This window comes from Cavia porcellus, unplaced genomic scaffold (assembly GCF_034190915.1).
Source record: "Cavia porcellus strain 051 isolate PalLab524CR breed Dunkin Hartley unplaced genomic scaffold, mCavPor4.1 scaffold_2, whole genome shotgun sequence".
NCBI classification, from domain to species: Eukaryota; Metazoa; Chordata; class Mammalia; order Rodentia; family Caviidae; genus Cavia; species Cavia porcellus.
The window spans coordinates 71,091,578-71,113,159 of record NW_026947485.1 but is presented as its reverse complement, the minus strand read 5'-3'; the positions used below and the strand labels follow the sequence as shown (position 1 = coordinate 71,113,159).

Below are 21,582 nucleotides of genomic sequence, written 5' to 3'. Positions count from 1 at the left end.
CAATGCTGACTCTATTCTTTGTTGGGCTTGCCGACCTCTTCTTGCCGACCTCTTGACTTCAGTGTGACTGCAGATCCAGCAGGTCGCAGCAGTGCAAGTTTGGGTGGCTCCAGCGAGTTGTGGCAGCTCTAGTTCCAGCTGTTCTGGCGAGAGCTCTTTGGCTACCAACCTTAACTGCTCCAATGGTAGCCCTGGGACTGTGTGTTTGACCAGCTCTTTTCCCTTTATTTTCTTCCTGGGTTGAGTGGTTCATCTCCTTCTGTCTGGACCTCTACAGGATATTTTATTCTATCATGCATTCCAATTTTTTATATTGTTCATTCAAGATTTCTCTCTCTCTTTTTTTTTTGTCTTTTTCCTTTTTTATCAGTACCGGGGATTGAACTCACGACTGCCTGCGTGCAAGGCAGGCGCTTATGCCGCTGAGCTAAATCCCCAGCCCCTAATTTCTCTCATTTTCTGTGCTCCTCTTTTTTATCTATGTCTTTGTTAATTATGCTCAGCAACCCTTCTGTGTTTGTCATTTCTTCTTTTACCTGAGATATTTTTTCTGATCTGATTTCTTTTACAGCCTTATGAAGTTGTTTCTTTACGTGAGTTGCCATCATTCCAGAAATTTCAGATGTATTACTTCTACTTTCTTCCATGTCCATGTCTCCTGGACTTGTTCTGTTTGAATTGGAGGCCAGAGATTTCCTTTTGCTCCTTCATATTGACATTTTCCTGGGTTGCTCCAGGTGAGATGTTTGGGAGTCCCTGGTGCTTTCCACACTGGCTACCCATCCATGGTGTAGGATGATAGGTCAGGCACCTGAGTTTGTCCTAATTCAGGTTCCCCAGGAGGCAGTGGGGAGTGGGGCTGCCTTTTGTAGACATGTGCAGCTCTGCAAGGCATGGCAGGCTGCTTTTCTGGGCTGGATACCCACAGAAGAGTCTCCCAGTGGTGGCTTGTGTATGTGTTGGGGCTGGGCTTTGTCATGTTTTTCTGATGTGGGCATTCACAGCTAAACACTCTTGTAGGATGCTTTCATTGTGTCCCGTAAGTCCTAGTATGTTGTACTAGCATTATTTAATTCTAGGAATTGTCTTAGTTCTTAAATTTCTTCTGTGACCCATTCATTATTTAAGAATGTGTTGTTTAATTTCTATGCCCTTGCATAATTTCATTGGTTTCTTTTGCTATTGGTTTGTATTTATTGTATTATGATCTGATAATATGCATGATAAAATTTCAGTTCTTTTGAATTTATATAAGCATGCTTGCTTGCTAATATGTATTCTATTTTGTAAAATCTCCATGTGCTACAGAGAGAATGTATATTCTGTTATTGTTGGATGGAGCACTGTAGATTAAGTCCATTTGTTTGAAGATCTGGTTAAACTGTGATTTTTTTGTTGATATTGTGTTTGGTTGATTAATTTATGATAGTAAGGTACAGAAGAGGTCCCTTATTAATATGGTTTTTATTGTAAGTTTGACAGCTAATTATGGGTCAAGCAGCTTTGAATATTTTTATTGACCATTTGTGTATCTGGTTCTTTTTTTTTTTTTTTTTTTGAGACAGTTTTTTGTTTCTTTTTCTTTCTTTTTTTTTTTTTTTTTGTCTTTTTCATTTTTACCGGTACCAGGGATCGAACTCATGACCGCCTGCTTACAAGGCAGGTGCTTATGCCGCTGAGCTAAATCCCCAGCCCCTGGAGACAGTTTTTTGCTATGTAGTTCAAACTGACCTTAAACTTACTACAGCGATTTAGTACAGGTTAAGTTGAACTCATGGTGATCATCCTGTCTCAGCCTCCTGAGTACTGGGATTACAGGTGTGTGGCACCACCCCTGACCCTGTGTATCTTCTTTGAAGAACTTGAAGAACTATGTTTTCATGTCTTTTGCTAATTTTAAATTGCCTTTTTTTTTTCTTGGAACCAGGAATCAAACTCAGTTTGATTCCTTGTGTTTTCCAGGCAGGTGCTTATGCCACTGACCTATATCCCTGGCTTAAATTGCCTTTTAAAAATTTACTTACTTAGTTGCAGGTTTTCAAGGATCTCACTCTGTAGTTGAGGCTATATTTGAAGTCATTATTTAGCCCAGGCTAGTCTAGATCTTGTGGTGATCATTCTGCCTCAACCTCTTGAGTGCTGGGATACAAGTATGCACAGCATTCCTGGCTCTAAATTGCTTTTTAACGTTAATGAATTTTAATACATTTTATGTATTCTGACACAAGTCCCTAACTAGTTATAAGATTTAGGAATATTTTTTTCCACTCATTGAATTGCCTTTTCTCCTTCTTGAGGATGCTGAGGGACAAAGTTTTGTTTTGTTTTTTGTTTTTCAAGACAAGGTCTTGCTATGCAGTTCAGGTTGACTTTTAGCTCAGTTTATAGCCCAGGCTGATCTTGAACTTGTGATGATCCTTCGGCTTCAGCCTCCCGAATGCTGGGATTACAGGTGAGTGCCACCACACCTGGCTTGAGCAACAAATTTTTAAACAGTGAAGTGTAGTTTGTCTTACTTTATCCCTGTATTGCTTTTATTTTTGATGTCATTTCTGAGAAACTTTTGCCAAATATGAAGTCATAAAGTTATGTGTCCTGTGTTTTAAAAGTTTTATATTTGGGGCTGGGGATTTAGCTCAGCAGCATAAGTGCCTGCCTTGCAGGTGTGCGGTCGTGAGTTCAATCCCCGGTACTGATAAAAAACGAAAAAGACCAAAAAAAAAAAAAAAAAAAAAAAAAAAAGGAAAAAGACAAAAAACAGAGTTTTATATTTTGTCTCTTACATTTAAGTTTATGGCTTATTTTCCTTTTTTCTCTTCTTTTTTATTAGTGTACATTAGTTATACTAAATATTATGTTTCTTTTTGGCATATTTGTGCAAGCATATAAAGTACTTTTTAAAATTTTATTTTTTGTTTTAAAGAGTCAAAACCAAGCAAAATAAAACAGAATAAAGCCAATCAAAACACAACAGTGTAAGTGATACAAAGCTTCAAAACAAGATAATAGGCTCTGCTCCAGCCACTGGGCTTGCTGGTGCACCTCAGTGCACCCCCACTGCCTGAGCGGAGGGTGCCCCACTGAGGAGGCTGCCAAGCTCTCCCTCGACTCATGTGCTGGACATGCCTGAGTGCCTCAGTGCCCCTGGCCGCTGCTGGCCACCATGCCAAGTGGAGGAAAAACACTGAGCTCTGCCCCAGCTCAGCCAGCTGAGCTGGACTTGCCTGCATCAGTGCCCTCCCATTGCTACCACACAGAGGACCACCACCATGCTCCTTCCTGGCTGAGGCTGCTGAGCTGTGCCATTGACCCAGCACATTCCTCCCGTGTGCTGACCCATAGAACCACCACACCCACCCTGGCTCGACCCGTTGCCCTTGGCTATCCTCCCCATTTCTTAGACCAAGCTCTGTTGTGAATGTTTGGCTCCCATTCTCCCTCCCATAACCTTGACCTGTGGTGGACTGGCAGTGCAGGTTTGATGGCAGACTTGGTGGCCCCTCACTCAGACAGGATCCAGAAGGTTCTGGTCAATATGTACCCAACAATCGGGCTGACATCAACCACACTGTAGGACTCTAGAACTTACCCTGTTGACAGTTGTGACTACTGGGATTAAATAACCAGATATTGGTCCAGAAGGTGAAAATGACAGAATGAAAAACATTTCAAACATCTAGTCCATCAGGTACAAGAACAGGCGACAGCAAAATGGAGGACTTTAAAACTACTCTATATACCAGAAATCCCTGAAAAGATAGCAAACGAAGTAAAGAAAGAAATTTATGAGGCTATAAAGGAAATCAAATTAGAAGTAATGTCTTATGTAAAAATAGAAATAACAACACTAGTAAAGGATTTGCTCAACATAGCTAGGGAAGAAATAGATTTAAAAAATGCAGGAGCATGGGAAATTCATTGAAAGTTTGAATGAACAATGTAGAAAACAAGCCAAATCCATGAAACAAATTCAAAGAGATATCTAAGAAACAAAAAATTCTATTGAAAGCTGGCAAAACTGTTTAAATGAAGCTGAGGATAGAATTTCAGACCTTGAGGACAGGATCACAGATAGTGACCGTGAAAAGATAGAATTTATAAAAACAACAAAGCAGCATGAAATTACAATCCAGCAGCTTCAAGATGATGCCAAGAGAAACAATGTAGGACTGATAGGCATCAGTAAGGATGCAGGAGACAATTCAAAGGAAATAACTAAGCTGTTCACAGAAGTAATATAAGAAAATTTCCCAAACATGGGGAAAAATCTGACATATATATAAGTGAGGCATATAAAATGCCAAACAGTCATAACCAACATAGATCAACATCCAGATATATAATAATTAAGGTCCCAGATATACACAATAAAACAATACTAAAATCTGTTAGAGAAAAGACATAAGTAACCTATCAAGGAAAGCCTATTAGAATCATGGCAGACTTCATGGCACAGACCAGATTTTTTTTTTTTTTTTAGAGAAACGTTGTTTAATGGTACAGCTCGGGGCCCAGCACCAGGCACGGGGGAAGGGGACACTCCGAGGCGCTCACATGGCGAAGAGGATGAGGAAAGCGACCATCAGACAGAAGAGCCCCATGGCCTCGGACAGAGCGAAGCCCAGGATGGCATAGGAGAAGAGCTGCTGCTTGAGAGACGGGTTCCTGGCATAGCCGATGATCAAGCTGCCAAACACGGTCCCAATGCCAGCCCCAGATCCAGCCACGCCAACCGTGGCAGCCCCGGCGCCAATAAACTTGGCCGCCGTGTCAATGTCCTGGGAGACCACACTGGTCTGGAAGTCCCGCCTGGCTACCTGGAGTTGGGGGGCGCTGCTGGAGGGCGATTTAGGTGGGTCCTGGGGCCGGCTCAGGAAGGAGGCAGAGGCGGGCCTGATCAGACCCCGGGTACAACAACGGATCAGCGCCAGAGACAAGCGCAGGGCCCCGGTGGTCTGCATGCTTCAGTCTGCACTCCCGCTGCCCCGCAACCCCTGATCGGTAGCAGCGCGCGCCCGGCTCAAGGTGACTACAAACCAGATTTAGATGAGCTTGGAGTGAAGTATTCCAATCCCTAAAAGAAAACAACTTTCAACCCAGACTGATGTACCCAGAAAAACTGTCTTTCAAATTTAATGGGGAAGTAAGATACTTCCATGACAAAGAACAACTGAAGAAATTCATATTTACCCAACCAACCCTAGAAAGAGTATTGAAAGACATACTAGAAAGAGATAAAAATGAACACAATCTCCAGAACAAAATCAGAAAGAAACCAGACTGGACAAGAAATTAAACAAGGGAGGAAAATGGGAAACCAACAACAGGTACATAATATGGCAGTCAAGCCAGTACATATCAGTGATATCCATAAATGCAATGGGCTCAATTCACCTGTCAAAAGAAGTAAGTTGACAGAATGTATCAAGAAACAGGACCCCACTATATGTTATATACAAGAAACATCTGACTCAAAAAGCAACTCATAGACTAAAGATCAGAGGATGGAAAACAGTATTCCTTGCAACAGAAATCCAGAAAAAGCACGGGTAGCTATTCTGTTTGCAGACAAAGTGAACTTGAAACCTAAAAGTATTAAAAGACATAAAGAAGGTCACTACATACTCTTAAGTGGAAAACTGCAAAAGGAAGAACTAACAAGTATAAATATATATGCGCCAAATACAGCAGCACCCATCTATGTAAGACAAACACTAATGGACATGAAAAACCAAGTACACAAGAACACAATTAAAATAGGAGACCTTAACACCCTACCGTCACAAAGAGATCAACTAGACAAAAAGTCACCAAAGAAATAACAGAACTGAATCACAACTGTGAACGAATGAATTTAGTGGATGTTTACAGTGTTCCACCCAACCACATCAAAATACACATTCTTCACAGCTGTACATGGGATATTCTCCAAAATAGACTATATATTAACTCATAGCCTTAAGTAAATGCAAAGGGAGTGAAATTATCCCATGTGTAATATCTGGTCATAGTGCACTAAAATTGGAAACCAATGGCAAAAAACTGTAAAACCTGCATAAATACATGGAAATTAAATAACAACTTTACAGATGAAATTAAAGAAAAAATAATAGCTACAATACAATTAAAATGCAGACACAACATACTGTAACTTATGGGACACAATGAAAGCAGCCCTAAGAGGAAAATATATAGCAATAGTCACATCAAGAAAACAGAACAAGCACAAATAACCTAATGCTACATTTCAAGCTCCCAGAAAGGGAAGAGCAAGTCAAACCCAAAGCTCGTAGAAGAGAGGAAATTGTAAAGATTAAAGCAGAAATTAATGCAATTGAAACAAAAAAATACAAAGAATTAATGAATCATAAAGAGCTGGTCTTTTGAGAAGATAAACAAACTTGGTAAACCTCTAACCAACCTTATTAAGTAAAAGAAAGAAAAAACTCAAATCCATGCAATAGTGATTGAAAAGAGGAAAATTACTACAGATCCTGTGGAACTTCAAAAGACCATGAATACCTACTTTGAAAGTCTCTACTCACATAGGGTAGAAAACAGGAAATGGACAGATTTCTAGAAACATATGACTACAAAAGCTCAATCAAGAAGATATGACGATCTTGAATAATCCAATATCAGTTACTGAACTTGAAAACGCGATTAAAAACTTAGCAACTAGGTCCTGATGGGTTCATGGTTGGATTCTTCAAGAAATTTAGAGAAGATTTAATGCCAACACTCCTTAAACTCTTCAATGAAATTGAAAGTCAGTCCTCCCTAAATCATTCTTGGAGACAAGTATTACCCTGATATCAAAACCAGAGAAAGACCCCACCACAAAGGAGAACTACAGACCAATCTCACTAATGAACATGATGCAAAGATTCTCAATAAAATATTGGCAAATAGAGTGCAACAAATCATCAAGAAGATAACACACCATGACCAAGTGGGATTTATTCCAGGAATGCAGGGATGCAAATCAATAAATGTAATACACCACTTCAGTAGAGCCAAAAATAAAAACCACATGATCATCTCAATAGACTCAGGAAAAACTTTTGATAAGGCCCAACATCTGTTCATGATAAAAACCCTACAGAAACTCAGAATAGACAGTATGTACCTTAATCTCATAAAGGACTTTATGACAGTCCAACAGCCAACATTATATTAAATGGATAAAAACTGAAAGCCTTTACTCTAAAATCAGGAAAAAGACAAAGATGTCCACTATCATCACTCCTATTCAGTATAGTTCTGGAAATATTAGCCAGAGCAGTCACACAAGAGGGAGAAATTAAAGGAATAAAAATAGGAAAAGAAGAAGTTAAATTATTATTTGCAGACAACATGGTACTTTACATAGAGGACCCCAAGAACTCCATTAAAAGACTACTACAGGTAATAAACAAATTCAGCAGTGACGCTGAATACAAAGTCAACACTCAAAAATTAATAGCATTCCTGTACACAAACCAAAAAATCACTGAGAGAGAAATTATGGAAATAACACCTTTCACAATAGCATCTAAAAAATCAGCTACTTAGGAATCACCCTAACCAAGAATGTAAAAGATCTATATATACTCTATGCTATTATAAAGATCTATATACTACTCTAAAGAAGGAGATTGAAGAAGATATTAGAAAATGGAAGGATATTCCTTGCTCTTGGTTAGGAAGAACCAACATTGTGAAAATGGCCATACTCCCTAAAATGTTATACAGATTTAATGAAATCCCAATCAAAATGCCATCCACATACCTTACAGATCTAGAAAAAAATATTCCTAAAATTCATCTGGAAATAAGAAACCTAGAATAGCAAAGGCGATTCTGGGCAACAAAGGCAAGAGAGGAGGCATCTCAGTTCCTGACCTGAAACTATCCACAAAGCCACAGAAATAAAATCAGTGTGGTACTGGCAAAGAAATAGACCTGAGGATCAATGGAACAGATTGTAAGATGCAAACACTACTACAGATACACTCAGCCACCTTATATTTGTCAAAGGGGCTAAACATGTTCACTTGAATAAAGAAAGCCTCTTTAATAAGTGATGTTGGAAAAATTGACATTCCACATGCTGAAGACTGAAACTAGACCCATGCCTATCACCATACACTAAAGTCAAAATAGATCAAGGATCTAAACATTAAAACAGCAACACTAAATCTACTATAAGACTAAGTAAAAATCTTGATGATAGGGGTAGGGAGAGAATTCATGAATAAAACGCAAACCACATGGGAAATACTTCAAAGATTCAATGACTGGGATCTCATAATACTAAAAAGTTTTTGCACTTCAAAAGAAATCACCAATAAAGTGAAAAGAAAACCTACAGAATGGGAAAGAATTTTAGCCAACAACCCCTCAGACAAAGGACTTATATCCAGAACATATAAAGAACTGCAAAACATCAAGCCCCCCCAAATTCAAAGACCCTCTCCAAAAATGGGCATTAGAGATGAACACACAGTTCTCAGATGAAGATATACAAATGGCAAATAAATACATGAAGAAATGTTCACCATCACTGGTCATTCAAGAAATGCAAATTAAAACAGCATTGAGATTTCATCTCACCCCCTGAAAGAAAGGCTGCTATCAAGAACACAACTGATACCAAATGTTGGCGAGGATGGGAGGAAAAAGGAACACTTCTGCACTGTCAGTGGGAGTGAAAACTGGTGTAACCACTATGGAAATTACTATGGAGATTCCTCAAAAAACTAGGATTGGAAGTTCCCTTCAATCCAGCTATTCCCCTCCTGGTTATTTTCCCAGAAAAATTGAAAAGGTCATGTTACAGAGATATATGTGCACCCATGTTCATAGCAGCACAATATGTGATAGCTAAATCTTGGAAACAACCAAAATGCCCATCAAGTGCAGAGTGGATGGAGGAAAAAAATGTATTTTTATACAATGGAATACTACTCAGCTATAAAAAGGATGATCTTGAGGGCTTTATAGGTAAATGGAGGCAACTTGAAAATATCCACACTAGTGAAATAAAACTCACATGAATAAATATCACACTGTCTCTCTAGTGTAAGAAACAATAAAAACTGACAGAATAATGGGATCCAAAAAGCATGAAAGCAAAAGGGAAGGAAAGTGCTCTAAAGAATATAATGGTTATATATAGTGGGTAAGATAGATGATCATATTACTGAACCTCTGTTGGAACATTCAATAGAAGGATTTGCACTGTCAATGTTTGAGTGTCTATCTACTATTTATGCTTTGAATTTGTGACTTTGGCAACTAATTTTTAAAACAACAATGAGAAATGTAACAACTAGCGATTCTATGATGATAATTTTTTAAAAATTCGGTATTCTATCCTTTTCTGTTTTTTCTATTTTCTTTAATTTTCTTGTCTTTATTTGAAAAAAAAATACAATGTGCAATATAACAAGCATTGTTAAATTTCTTCCATTCTGTTTTGAAGATCTGTATTGTTATTGTTTTGAATCTGCTGTTGTTTATGCCTTTTGCTTCTTGTTTTTCTTTTCTGACTTTTCTCTTTTTATAGTAAAATTTTAAAAAATCAAGATAATAGAATATCAATAATAGCTATTAAGACAGTAATGCTTATTGCTGTCTTCAAAATAGCTGCCCATCCCATCAGACATAGGAAAATCAAACAAAACAATAGTATCAATAAAAGCAAAACAATGAACACAGCGCAGGAATTCAAAACAAGATAATAGTAAATCCAAATGGTTACCATAATACATCTTGTTATCTTTGAAATAGTTGCCCATGCCATCCGATATAGTAAATTAAACAAGATAAAACAGAATAAAATCAAACCAAGGAAAACAAAATGATACAGGACTTTAAAATAAGATAATAAGGAATTAGTAATGACTACCACCTTCAGAAGGTGATCCCCCCATAGATGCTACACGAGGTGTTGTTATCCCCTAAATAGATGCTCAGACTACTAGCTTTAGGCCTGCAGAGTCAGTGAAACACTGAAAACTACAAGCATTAAGTCATGTTTTACTTCAGTAGCTGTCATCTCAGCCTGTGTTTCTCCAGGTCAGATGGTCACTTACGGAGGTGGGGAATCTTGGCACCTTCTTGTCTCTCAGCCTGTGTACTGGGAAGGGTTGGTGTCTGGTTCTCCTCCCTGAGGCCTGTGTGTGGTGCAGACTCACAGGAAGTGGCTGGCTTCTTGTTCTCAAAGCACTTAATATTTTCATTCTCCTGTTGTTTCCCTTCCTCTTTCCTTTCCCCTCACCTGGTCTCCTGCTTCTCTAGTAGTCTCTCTCCTACTTTTCTGTCATTGCTGTCTTTTTATTATAATTTTTTTTTTAAAGAACCTATGTATGAGAGATGCAATATTTGACTTTATGATTCTGGCTTATTTTGGTATTTTGATGATATGCTCAGTTTTTGGTGGCCTTTCATACATCATGTAAAATAGAGGTCTCACTTTGCTTTTGTATAAGGAGTGATCAAAATGTATGGTGAATGTTAAAACTATTATAATGACACATTGCCAACAGTCTCCTTCAAAATACTTTCTATTGCTTCAAACACACTTATTTGATTATTTTTGGTATTTTCTGAACCAATTCTGAGTGCCCTCTTTTTTGAGTGTCTTTACAGAATGTGATAAAAAAAAATATTGTGAATGCTGCTATTGAGTACTATCCAGTAGAAAGGTTGTCTTGTAAAAACATGATAGTGTGCCCTCATACACCTTATTCACCAGTTCTGGTACCTTGAAACTTCTGCCTCTTATCCAAAGTAAGAATGATCATCACAAGAGTGGCGGTACATGCCTGTAATTCCAGCATGTGGGAGGCTGAGGCAGGTGTAGTGCTGCAAGTTTGAGGCCAGCCTGGTCTACAAAGTGAGTTCACATCTAGCCTGAACTGCATTGTGAGACCCTGTCTCAAAAAGACCAGAACAAATAAAAATAAAAAGACTGATCTTGAAAGGAAATGTTTTGAATTGATTCAGCACATTCAGGCAGCCATGAAAGTGTATCTAAAGACATTCATGAAGCAGGACTTCCAGAGCTGCTTTAAAATCTGGTTTTGAAGTCCTGTAATGCTTTAATTCTTTGATTGGTTTTATCTTATTTTGTTGTGTTTGGAATTATTGTGTGTGAAGGTCTGGACAATTACTTTGAAGAAAACGAAACATTATGGTAGCCACTGTTGATATCCTGTTGTCTTGTTTTGAAATTCTGTGTTGATTGCTGTCTTAGTTACTTTTTACTTGTTGCTGAGACAAGATACTTGATGAACAAAGTTGGGAAAGGAAAGGTTTATTTCTTAGTTTTTGGAGGTTTCAGTCCATACTCAGTTGGCTCCAAGGCAGGCTGGTATGCCTGGGCCACAGTTCATGGTGGCTGCAAACATCAAGGCAGGCACCTGCAAGAGAGAGCGAGACACACCTTCCTGCCATTACATTACATCCTGGCTCCACCCCATGTGGGTGTAGCATTGACACCATCAATCCAAGCACAGTACAATGAATCAATCACGAATGCACAATACAAAGCCATAAGGCCTGAAGGCTACAGACATAAACCATGACATTCCACCCCAGGCCCCCAGGACTCATGTACATCCTTTATACAAAAGACATTTAGTCCATCTCCAAAAGTTGCCAAAGTCCTAACAGTTTCAGCATTGCTGAAAAGTCCAAGTCCCAAATCTCCTCCAAGATCTATGGTAAACTCTTAACTTGTACCCCCCTCTACAAATGAGACAAGGTTAAACATTTTTGAAATGCAAAGGCACAAAAGAAACATTACCATTCCAAAAGTTACAAATGGGAATATAAAGCATTGGAAACAAAGCAAGTCCAGTATCCAGCAAGATGAACATTAAGTCCTAGAGTTTCATGCTCAGCATTTGAAGCAATCTGGTTGCAAGCTTCTAAAGGCTTGGGTGATTCCACCCCCATGGCACTCAGGGATTTCATCTCCTACAGCTGTTCTCTTAAATCCTCTCTGCTTGCTTTTTGCAGCTTTCCATGGGTCACCCACGTTCCTGGGTTTTCCAAACTTCTGTGGTCTCTACTGCACCTTTGGCTTCACCCTTGCATCTTTACAAATTGCCCTCTCAGGGGCACACTGCTTTGCCTCTCCGCTTTGCAATTAAGGTGGAAGCCACCTTACCCTCAGAATTTGTGCATTTTCCTTGCACCTAAAATCAGCACCATGTGGATGCCGCCAAGGTTTGCTGCGATCTGGAGCAATAGCCAGGCTTTTCTCTCTCTTGGCCATAGGAGCTGATTGCCTGGATTGTTGGGTTCTGTGGACCTGATTGTGAAGAAAAGCTTTATGTTGTTGCCATTTCGGATCCTCGTGTGGCTTCCATGGTCATTCTGGAGCATGGTGCTCTGCAACTTTCTCCTGTGAGCAAATTCTTTCACTTTTGCAGTTTTGAGGCTGCAAATGGTGGGTACCTGCTGCCCTGGGGCCATCTTTCTTATCTTTCTGTTTCTCCTCAGCAATCAAAGTCTCAATCCAGTCTTTACAATCCACAGCTTTCCTGGAATTTTTCTTCTGGCCAAATTCACAGAGTTGTAAATTATCCTACTGGGCTCTTTGCTCTTGATTTGCAACATAAAGCTGGCTAAAAGTCCCCAATAATAGCCATGCCACAGCTTCAACATTCCACTGCTTTGAAATTTCCTTTTCCAGATTAATCAATCCATTGCTTTTAGTCTGAGTCTCAGGCAAAGTCTCTGGGCAAGAGCAAAATGCAGACAAACTTTCTACTAAGCTATAACATATATCATGGGGAGTCCAACTAATACAGTCCTTCTTCCCAGCAGAAACCTCCCAAGCCTGGTCTTTACCATGAGGCTTTCTATCAGCCTTCTGCTCTCTTGTGCTCTAACCAGCTCTTCTACAGAAGCTTTTCTGCCCACAAACCATTTCCAAAGCCTTTTGATAAACATGGTCAGGTATAGTCACAGCAAACGACCCCACTCCTGGATACCAAATTCTGTGTTAGTTACTTTTTACTTGTCGCTGAGACAAAATACCTGATGACCAAAGTTGGGAAAGGAAAGGTGTATTTCTTACAGTTTTTGGAGGTTTCAGTCTATACGCAGTTGGCTCCAAGGCAGGCTGGCATGGCTGGGCCGTAGTTCATGGTGGCTGCAAACAGCAAGGCAGGCACTGGCAAGAGAGAGCGAGACACACCTTTTTCCTGCCATTACATTACATTCTGGTTTCACCCCTGTGTGGGTGTAGCACTGACATCATCAATCCAAGCACTGTACAGTGAACCAATCACAAATGCACAATGCAAAGGCATGAGGCCTGGGGCGGGGGCACAGACATAAACCATGACACTTGCATTGTTTTGTTCTGCTTTGCTTTGTTCTGTTTTATTTTATTCTCTTCCAAATTAAAAAAAAATTTAAAGTGGCAAGAATGGTGAGATAGTGTTCAAATTGAAGGGAAGTATTTTGAGGGGCGTAGCAATGTGCCTTTTACTGTAGTAAAATTTTATTTGAAAACTAACATTCACTACTTTTCAATCACATCTTCACGTGAGGATGCCCTTTGTTCCATTATTTTTTGAACACTTGGCACCCTTCCTAAATATATGTTGCCTGTAAACAGAAGCTTTCAATACCCTATCCCCCACCCCCTGTACTGGGATTGAGCCAGGGCCTTCACTGAGTATTAATCCTAGCCCTATTGTTTTTATTTTGAGACAAGGTCTTGCTAAGTCACTAAATTGCCCAAGCTGGGCTGGAATTTGGAGTCCCCCTGTCTCAGCCTCCCAGAGGCTGGTATTCCAGGCATGTGTCGCCAGCTAGATTTTTCATTACTGTTCTGTGGCTTATGTGTCTGTCCTTATACCACACTATTGTGATTTCTCTTGACTGTTTTTGATATTAGGGAATTGCAAGTCCTACTTTATTTTTTCAGTATTGTTTTGTCTAGTCTTTATCCATCAAATTTCTTTGGGGACTTGTAAGAATAGCTTGAAAATTTCTATAAAGAAGGCAGCTGACATCTTTGTAGGAGTTGGCCTTGACTCTGTAGGTCAGTTTGCAAAATATTGGTATCTTAACCACATTAATTTCTCTAATCCATAAATTTAGCACTTAAAAATTTGTTTAGATCTTTTACTTTATTTTAATATTTTATAGCTTATAGAGAATGAGCTTTTTATATGTGTTTTATTACACTTATTCCCAAGTATTCTTTTTGATGCTATTGTATTTTTTAAATTTTTATTTTATGGACAAAGTAAAACAAAATTCCATAATAATACAAAAATAACAAGAGTAAATACATTCAATATTGTTATCTTTAAAGTAGTTAATCAGAGCACAAGAGATGGACATAAAAAATTCTCCAAATGGTAGTAGCACAAATCTTTCCTTCAGTGAACTCAGAAGAACTAATAGTGTAACTATCTTGTGTACTTTTTCCATTTTCCTTCCTTCCTTTCCCCTTTCCCACACTCTAGTTTCTTTATACTTTTGAACAGTGTCTTCCCATATCAATGTGCATTTGGACTTCATTTATTCTTTCAGTTTCTCACACCAGGGAGACAATACGATGTTTTCACATATGAGTCTGATTTCTCTTACAAGTATGGTCTCTAGTTGCATTCATTTACCTATAAAAGTCTCAAGTTATCCTTCTTTGTATGGGTGATATTCCATTGTATAAAAGGATCACATCTTTTTTATCCATTCCTTGGTTGATGGTCATTTGGGTTGTTTCCAAGATTTAGCAATTAAAAATATGCTGCTATAAACATGGGTGCACATATGTGGTGTGATGTTTATAATTCTTTTAGGAAGATGCCCAGCAAGGTAGTACCTAGGTTAGGATTTTTTGGCTTTTTTGGTACTGGGAATTGAACTCAGGACATAGGCTTGCCAGGCAGGCACTGTACCACTGTTTATCCCCAGCCCTCTAATCCTAGTTTCCATAGTGGTTGTGCCAATCTGCATGCCTGCCAATGTGGAAAAAGGTTCCTTTTCTCCTATAGCCCCTCCAGCATTTGTTGTTAGTTCATTTCTTGATGATAGCCATTTTTCTTAGAATGAGATGGAATCTCAGTGTTTTAATTTGCATTTCTTAAATGATAATGATGTTGAACATTTTTTCATATATTTGTTATTTGTACTTCTTTATCTGAGAAGTGTGTATTCACCTCAGATGCCCATTTTTGGATTGGGTTGTTGAATCTGGGAGATTTGGTATTTTTCATTCTTTATATATTCTGGATATAAGTCCTTCGTCTGAGGGACAACTGGCCCAAATTTTTTCCCAATCTGTGGGTTGTCTTTTCACTCTGTTGGTGATTTCTTTTGATGTGAGAAAGCTTTTTGATAAAATGTGATCCCAGTTGTTGATTATTTAAAGTATTTCCTCTATGGTCTGGGGTTTGTTCATGAAGTCTTTGCCTACACCTTCCTCCTCCAGTAGATTTGGTGTTTCTGTTTTAATATTTGCATCTTTTTTTTTTTTGGTCTTTTTTGTTTTTATCAATACCAGGGATCAAACTCACAACTGCCTGCTTGCAAGGCAGACACTTATGCCGCTGAGCTAAATCCCCAGCCCCTAACATTTACATCTTTGATCCATTCTGATTTTAGCTTAGTGCATAGTAATAGATATGTGTCTAGTTTTAGTCTTCAGCATTTGGAAAGCCAGTTTTTCCAATACCATTTATTAAAGAGGCTTTCTTCCAGTGAACATGTTTAACTTCTTTGTCAAACATAAATTGGCTGAGTGTGTTTGTAGTTGTATCTTATCTTCTAATCTGTTACACTGATCCTTGGGTCTGTGTTTTCTTTTGGCCAGTACCATACTGATTTTATCACAGTAGCTTTGTAGTATGCTTTCAAGTCCAAGATTGTGATTCTCTTGCCTTGCCTTTGCTTCTCAAAATTACTTTTGCCATTCTAGGTTTCTTCTGCTTCCAGATGAATCTTAGGAATGTTTTCTGTAGTTCTGTGAGGTATGCTCATGATAGTTTGATTAGGAATGCACTAAGTCTGTATAACAATTTTGGGTGTATTGCCATTTTCACTGTGTTGGTTCTTCCTATTCTTGATCAAGGGATGTGTTTCCATTTTCTAATATCCTCTTCAATCTCATTTTTCAGAGAACTGTAATGTATAGATCTTTTACTTTGTTTGTTAGATTGATTCCATTTTTGTGGGATGCTATTGTTAAAGATGTGTTTTCCCTAATTTCTCTCTTAGTGAATTTGTTGTTTGTGTACAGAACTGCTATTGAGTTTTGAGTGTTGACTTTATCTAGCTACACTACTGAATTTGCATATTAAATGTAGAAGTCTTCTGGTGGAGTTTCTGGGTCTTCTGTGTAGAGTATCATGTCATCTGTGAATAGTAATAATTTAGCTTCTTCCTTTCCTATCATTATTCCTTTTATTTTTTCTTTTTTAACTGCTATGGCTAATTTTTCCAGAAATATATTAAATAGGAGTGATGATAATGGACATCCTTGCCTTATTCCTGATGTTAGAGTGGAAGCTTTCAGTTTTTGAGCACTTAGTATGATGTCAGCTGTTTGTTATAGAAACTTTTATCAGTTTGAGAGAAAAACCATCTCTTCCAATTTTCTCTAGCATTTTTACCATGAATGGGTATTGGACTTCGTGAAATACTTTCTCTTCATCTATTGAGATGATCATGTGATTTTTGTCCTTTGCTCAGTTGATATGGTATGTTACATTTATTGATTTGCATTTGTTGAACCAACCCTGCCTACTTGGAATGAATCCTACTCAATCATGGTACATAATCTTCTTGATGATTTGTTGCATTCTGTTTGCCTTTTATCTTATAGAGGATTTTTGCATCTATGTTCATTATGGTGATTTGCCTCTAATTTTCTCTTTTTTAAAATTTTTAATTTTTTTTTTGTCTTTTTCGTTTTTATCAGTACCAGGGATCGAACTCACGACTGCCTGCTTGCAAGGCAGGCGCTTATGCCGCTGAGCTAAACCCCTAGCCCCTTGATTTTCTTTTTTGCTTGGATTGTATGAGGGATTCTTCCCTGTATAAGGGTAATACTTGCTTCCAGGAATGGATTTGGGAGTATTGCTTTCCTTTCAGTTTCATTAAAATGTTTCATCAGTTGTGCTATTAGATCTTCTCTAAATTTCTTTTTAGAACTCAGCCATGTAATCCATCAGGACCTGGGCTTTTCTTTGTTGGTAGGTTTTAAATTAAACTTTCAATTTCATTTACTCATATTGTGTTATTTAGAATTTTTGTATCTTCTTGATTTAGCTTTGTAGTTCATATGTACCTAGGACCCTGACCATTTCATCTGTGTTTTCCATCTTTTAAGAATAAGGTTTCTTAAAGTAAGTATGATGATTTTCTGGCTTTCTTTAAGATCTGTTGTTATCTCACCTTTTTATTTCTAATTGTATGAATTCTAATTGTATGAACTGTATGAATTAATTTCTAATTTGTGAATTTTCTTTCCTTTTTTTGATAAGGTTTGCTAAGGGTTTATACTTTTTTTTAATCTTTCAAAGACACTCCCCTGCCCACTTTTTGTCTTTTTGAAACAGGGTCTCACTATCAGTTCAGGATGGCCTTGAGCTCACTTTGTAGCCGAGGGTGGTCTCAAACTTGCAAGAATCCTCTGGCCTCAGCCTCAGGAGTGCTGGGATTACAGATGTGCACCACCACACCAGCATCAAAGAACCTAATCTTTGATTTATTGATTCTTTGTATTGTTTTCTTAGTCTCCATTGCATTAATTTATGCTCTCATTTTTATAATTTCTTCCCTCATATGAGCTTTGGCTTGACTTGTTCTTCTTTTTCTAGAAGTTTAAGAGTCAACATTAAGGGGCTGGGGATTTAGCTCAGTGGCATAAGCGCCTACCTTGCAAGCAGGCAGTTGTGAGTTCGATCCCCGGTACTGATAAAAAGGAAAAAGACAATAAAGAATAAAAAATAAAAAAGAGTCAACATTAAGTTGTTTATTTGAACTTGTTCTGTCTTCCTGATATGGGTATTCACTGCTAGAAATTTCCCTCTTAGGATTGCTTTCATCATGTCCCATAAGTTCTGATATATTGTGTCGGCATTATCATGTAATTATAAATACTGTTTAATTTCTTTAATTTCATTTGTGACTCATTGGTTGTTCCATAGGGTTTTATTTAATTACTATATATTTGTGAAGTTTTTGTGATTTCTTTTGCTATTGATTTCCAATTTCATTGCACTATCATCAGATAGTATACACGGGATAATTTTAGTTCCTTTGCATTTAATGACACATGTTGTATGGACTGGTATGTGATCTGTTTTGGAGAATGTCCTTGTGCAACTGAGAAGAATGTATACTCATGTTGTGGGGTGAAACACACTATAGACATTAGTTAAGGCCATTTGTTTACAGGTTTGGTTCAGTTCTGATATTTCTTTGCTGATTTTTTGTATAGTTGATGTAGCTATGTGACAATAGGGTTTAAGGTCCCTCATTACAATTGTGTTAGTGCTTATTTGATTTTTCATGTCCAATAATATGTCTTTTATATACTTGGGTATTCCAGTATTTGATACATACCTATTTATGATTGTAATATCTTCTTGGAGTTTTCCTTTAATGAGAATGTAGTAGCCTTCTTTATCTCTTTTGATTAGTCTTGGCTTGAGGTTCACATTGCCTGCAAATAGTCACCTCTGTTTTTTCTGGGTTTCTGTCACATGGAATATTGTTTTCCATCCTTTAACTTTCAGCCTATGAATTTCTTTTTGAGTTAAATGTGTTTCTTGTAGGCAGCATATTGTTGGCTCTTATTTCTTTTTTTTTCCACTTGTAATTTGCTTTGAGACTCTTATTTCTTGATTCATTGTGCTGTTTCTTTTTATTGATGAGTTGAGATCATTTATATTGATGGTTTTAACTGAAATGTACTGACTTAGTCTTGTCATATTATCTACTTTGGTTCTTTGTCTTTCCCCTCTGTTTAATTGCTTGTCCTGCCTTGTGGCTTATTCATATTGGTGTTCTTGGATTTGTACACATTGTTATCTCTCTACAATATCTTTCAAAACATACTGTAGAGCTGGTTTGGTGGTCATGAATTTCTTCAGTTCTTTGTTATGGAAGTATCTTATTTCTCTTTTCTGAAAGACAGTTTTGCAGGGTGCATTAATCTGGATTGGAAATTATTTTCTTTCTTTGATGCTGTTGTAAATCGAACTGTTTTCTTCATAAGATTTTCAGGGTATTCATTGTAAGTGTAGTTGCCAGTTTAAATATTAATAATTTGAGGGATCTTCAGAAAGCAGTATAACATTTTTAGGAGTGGAAAACAGAGTTTTCCTTTCTGTTTTGATTATTTATGATATAAAATTTAGTTTTAAATTTATATTGACGTATGAAAATTCCAAACACTGTTTTTAGAAATTTATTTCTAATATCTGTGACAAAGAGAAGATGCTACTTTTTAGTAAACATCTATAAAATCTAATAGAAATGTTAGCCTTTTTTTGAAAAGTTTTAAGACATGTAATTCCTCAATTTCTTTGCCTGAATTTTCTAATTCCTTGATTGTTCAATGTGTAGATAAATAAATTGTGAAGTTAAAAACTAAGGCATAGTGGAATTTCATCTGCTTACCACTTAACTTTACAGTTTACCAACTGGAAGCTGCAGTGCCTGGATTATTTTAAAGCAAGTCCAGACATTCTGTGATTTCATCAGTAAATTAATGATGTACTTTATAAAGCAGGTTTACTCTTTGTAACTATATTGTACTGAAAAACAACTTTGATTGACTTTGCTTTAAATAAGTGCATAATTTTACTAGACAAGTAATTAAAATTTGTCTTTTGTTTTTGATACACAGGTATCCAGCTCTTATGTAAAATGGATGTTTCTCATACTTGATATTGTACTTTAAGTAGATTATCTGTTTAGTAAAATCTAAGCTGCCATGGAGGAAATACCAGTAAAAGTTGCTGTAAGAGTTAGACCTCTGCTTTGCAAAGAAGTTCTTCATAATCATCAAGTTTGTGTGAGAGTTGTTCCAAACACCCAGCAAATTATCATTGGGAAAGATAGAGTCTTCACATTTGACTTCGTTTTTGGCAAAAATTCTACTCAAGATGAAGTTTATAATACGTGCATTAAGCCCTTGGTGCTGTCACTCATTGAGGGCTATAATGCAACTGTTTTTGCCTATGGACAGACTGGATCTGGAAAGACGTACACCATCGGAGGAGGCCATGTTGGTAAGACTCTCATACTCTTGGACTTTTGAGACAGAAAAAAACTAAAATGTGATAGTACCTGATACACAGTAGGTGTGCAGCATGTTGATTAAATAATGAAAAGATGACTAAATCAAGTGTCATCACAAGATCATTACCTTTGAGAGACTTATTTTTAAATATTGAAATTTCATTAAGTAATCTAATTTACATATTTTTTCTTGAGGAAAGAAGTTTAAGACAATATTTAGTGATCTTTCTTTCCTTTTTCCTCTTTCTTTTCACACTGCAAACACTACCACTGAGCCACCCTCCCACATTTGTGTTTTTCTGCTAAAAGCACACCTTTTTTTCTTCTATGGTAAGGAAGACTTCATTTAGGATTATCATAATAAGTGTTGTTTTTTTGGGAGAAAGTCACACTGAGTTCTAATTACCCAGACTGTGCTCAAAGTTGGCAACTTCTTGCCTCAGCCTCCCTATTCTTGGGATTACAGGTGTGCACCACCACAGCCAGCATAGGCATAGATTTATATACTATTTTAATAATATGTAATGGCTAATGATGGCTATTGAGCTATTAAATATTATGTATTTTCAGACTGAAGTATTGCATTTCAGGAATATGAGACCAACATTTCTAATATGAAACTTAGATTACCAAAATACATATTTAAGTTTTAATATAACTATTTGAAGTTTTGCTTTTTAAATGTTTTAAATTATTGTTCTTTGTTATCTTTTGAAGTGGGAGAGGTCTGTTTTTATTTTTTTGGTACCAGGAATCAAACTGAGTATCTTGCATTTGCCAGGCAAGTGCTTGTGCTACTAAGCTACTATTCCTGGCCCAATGAGCTATTTCTGGTCAGTCATATACTCTAGATAACCTAGATTGCTTACTTGTTTTATAATTAGAAAAATCTTCATTTTCTTTCGGCTAATTCCAAAAAGCTCTTCAAAGAATTACTCACTATGTCCTTTGTATTGGGAAAATATTTAGCTTCATGTACTTGCCATGTGATGACTGTCTTGCATCTTAAGTTAGGTGACAGGCTGCTATCTTCATAGAGGTTCAGTTTTTTAGGACAATTATTTCCAAAAATATAAACTTCTGTAATTTACCTGAAAGTAAGTAAGTTGTTTTTAAGGTTCATTCATAAGCTAGTATTGCTATGAATGTATTTTTCGTAGAACAACACTAAAAACTGATGTACAGATTTTCTAAGCTAGTTTATAAAAACTTATACTTAAATCTCAATTTATCCCCTTGTACTTATTTTAAGTTTTATCTTGTACACTTTGTTTTCACTGTTTTAAAGATCATGGTTATATGTAAATACAAACA

At 37.2% G+C, this 21,582-nt stretch overlaps 2 protein-coding genes across 6 annotated transcripts in view; one reads left to right on the top strand and one right to left on the bottom strand.

Moving 5' to 3' along the window:
- The window catches only part of Kif27 (kinesin family member 27), a 206,118-nt gene that overhangs the window by 53,405 nt on the left and 131,131 nt on the right, over nucleotides 1-21,582 (top strand). For 4 of the 5 annotated variants that reach the window (XM_063243572.1, XM_023567367.2, XM_013158331.3 and 1 more), the window contains exon 2: nucleotides 19,874-20,258. The exons of the other annotated variant lie outside the window; for it this stretch is intronic. In XM_063243572.1, coding sequence (XP_063099642.1) covers nucleotides 19,961-20,258 — 298 coding nt within the window. In that variant the 5' untranslated portion in view covers nucleotides 19,874-19,960. The remainder of the gene's footprint in view (nucleotides 1-19,873; nucleotides 20,259-21,582) is intronic. 5 annotated transcript variants of the gene reach the window in all.
- Nucleotides 4,463-5,026, bottom strand: LOC100724958 (ATP synthase F(0) complex subunit C1, mitochondrial-like). Its single transcript, XM_063243659.1, has one exon. The coding sequence runs from the start codon at nucleotides 4,959-4,961 to the stop codon at nucleotides 4,551-4,553; it is 411 nt and encodes a 136-aa protein (XP_063099729.1). The 5' UTR covers nucleotides 4,962-5,026; the 3' UTR covers nucleotides 4,463-4,550.

What these genes read in the sequence shown, in the direction of transcription:
- LOC100724958 (XM_063243659.1), bottom strand. Translation starts at nt 4,961, where the DNA reads ATGCAGACCACCGGGGCCCTGCGCTTGTCTCTGGCGCTGATCCGTTGT.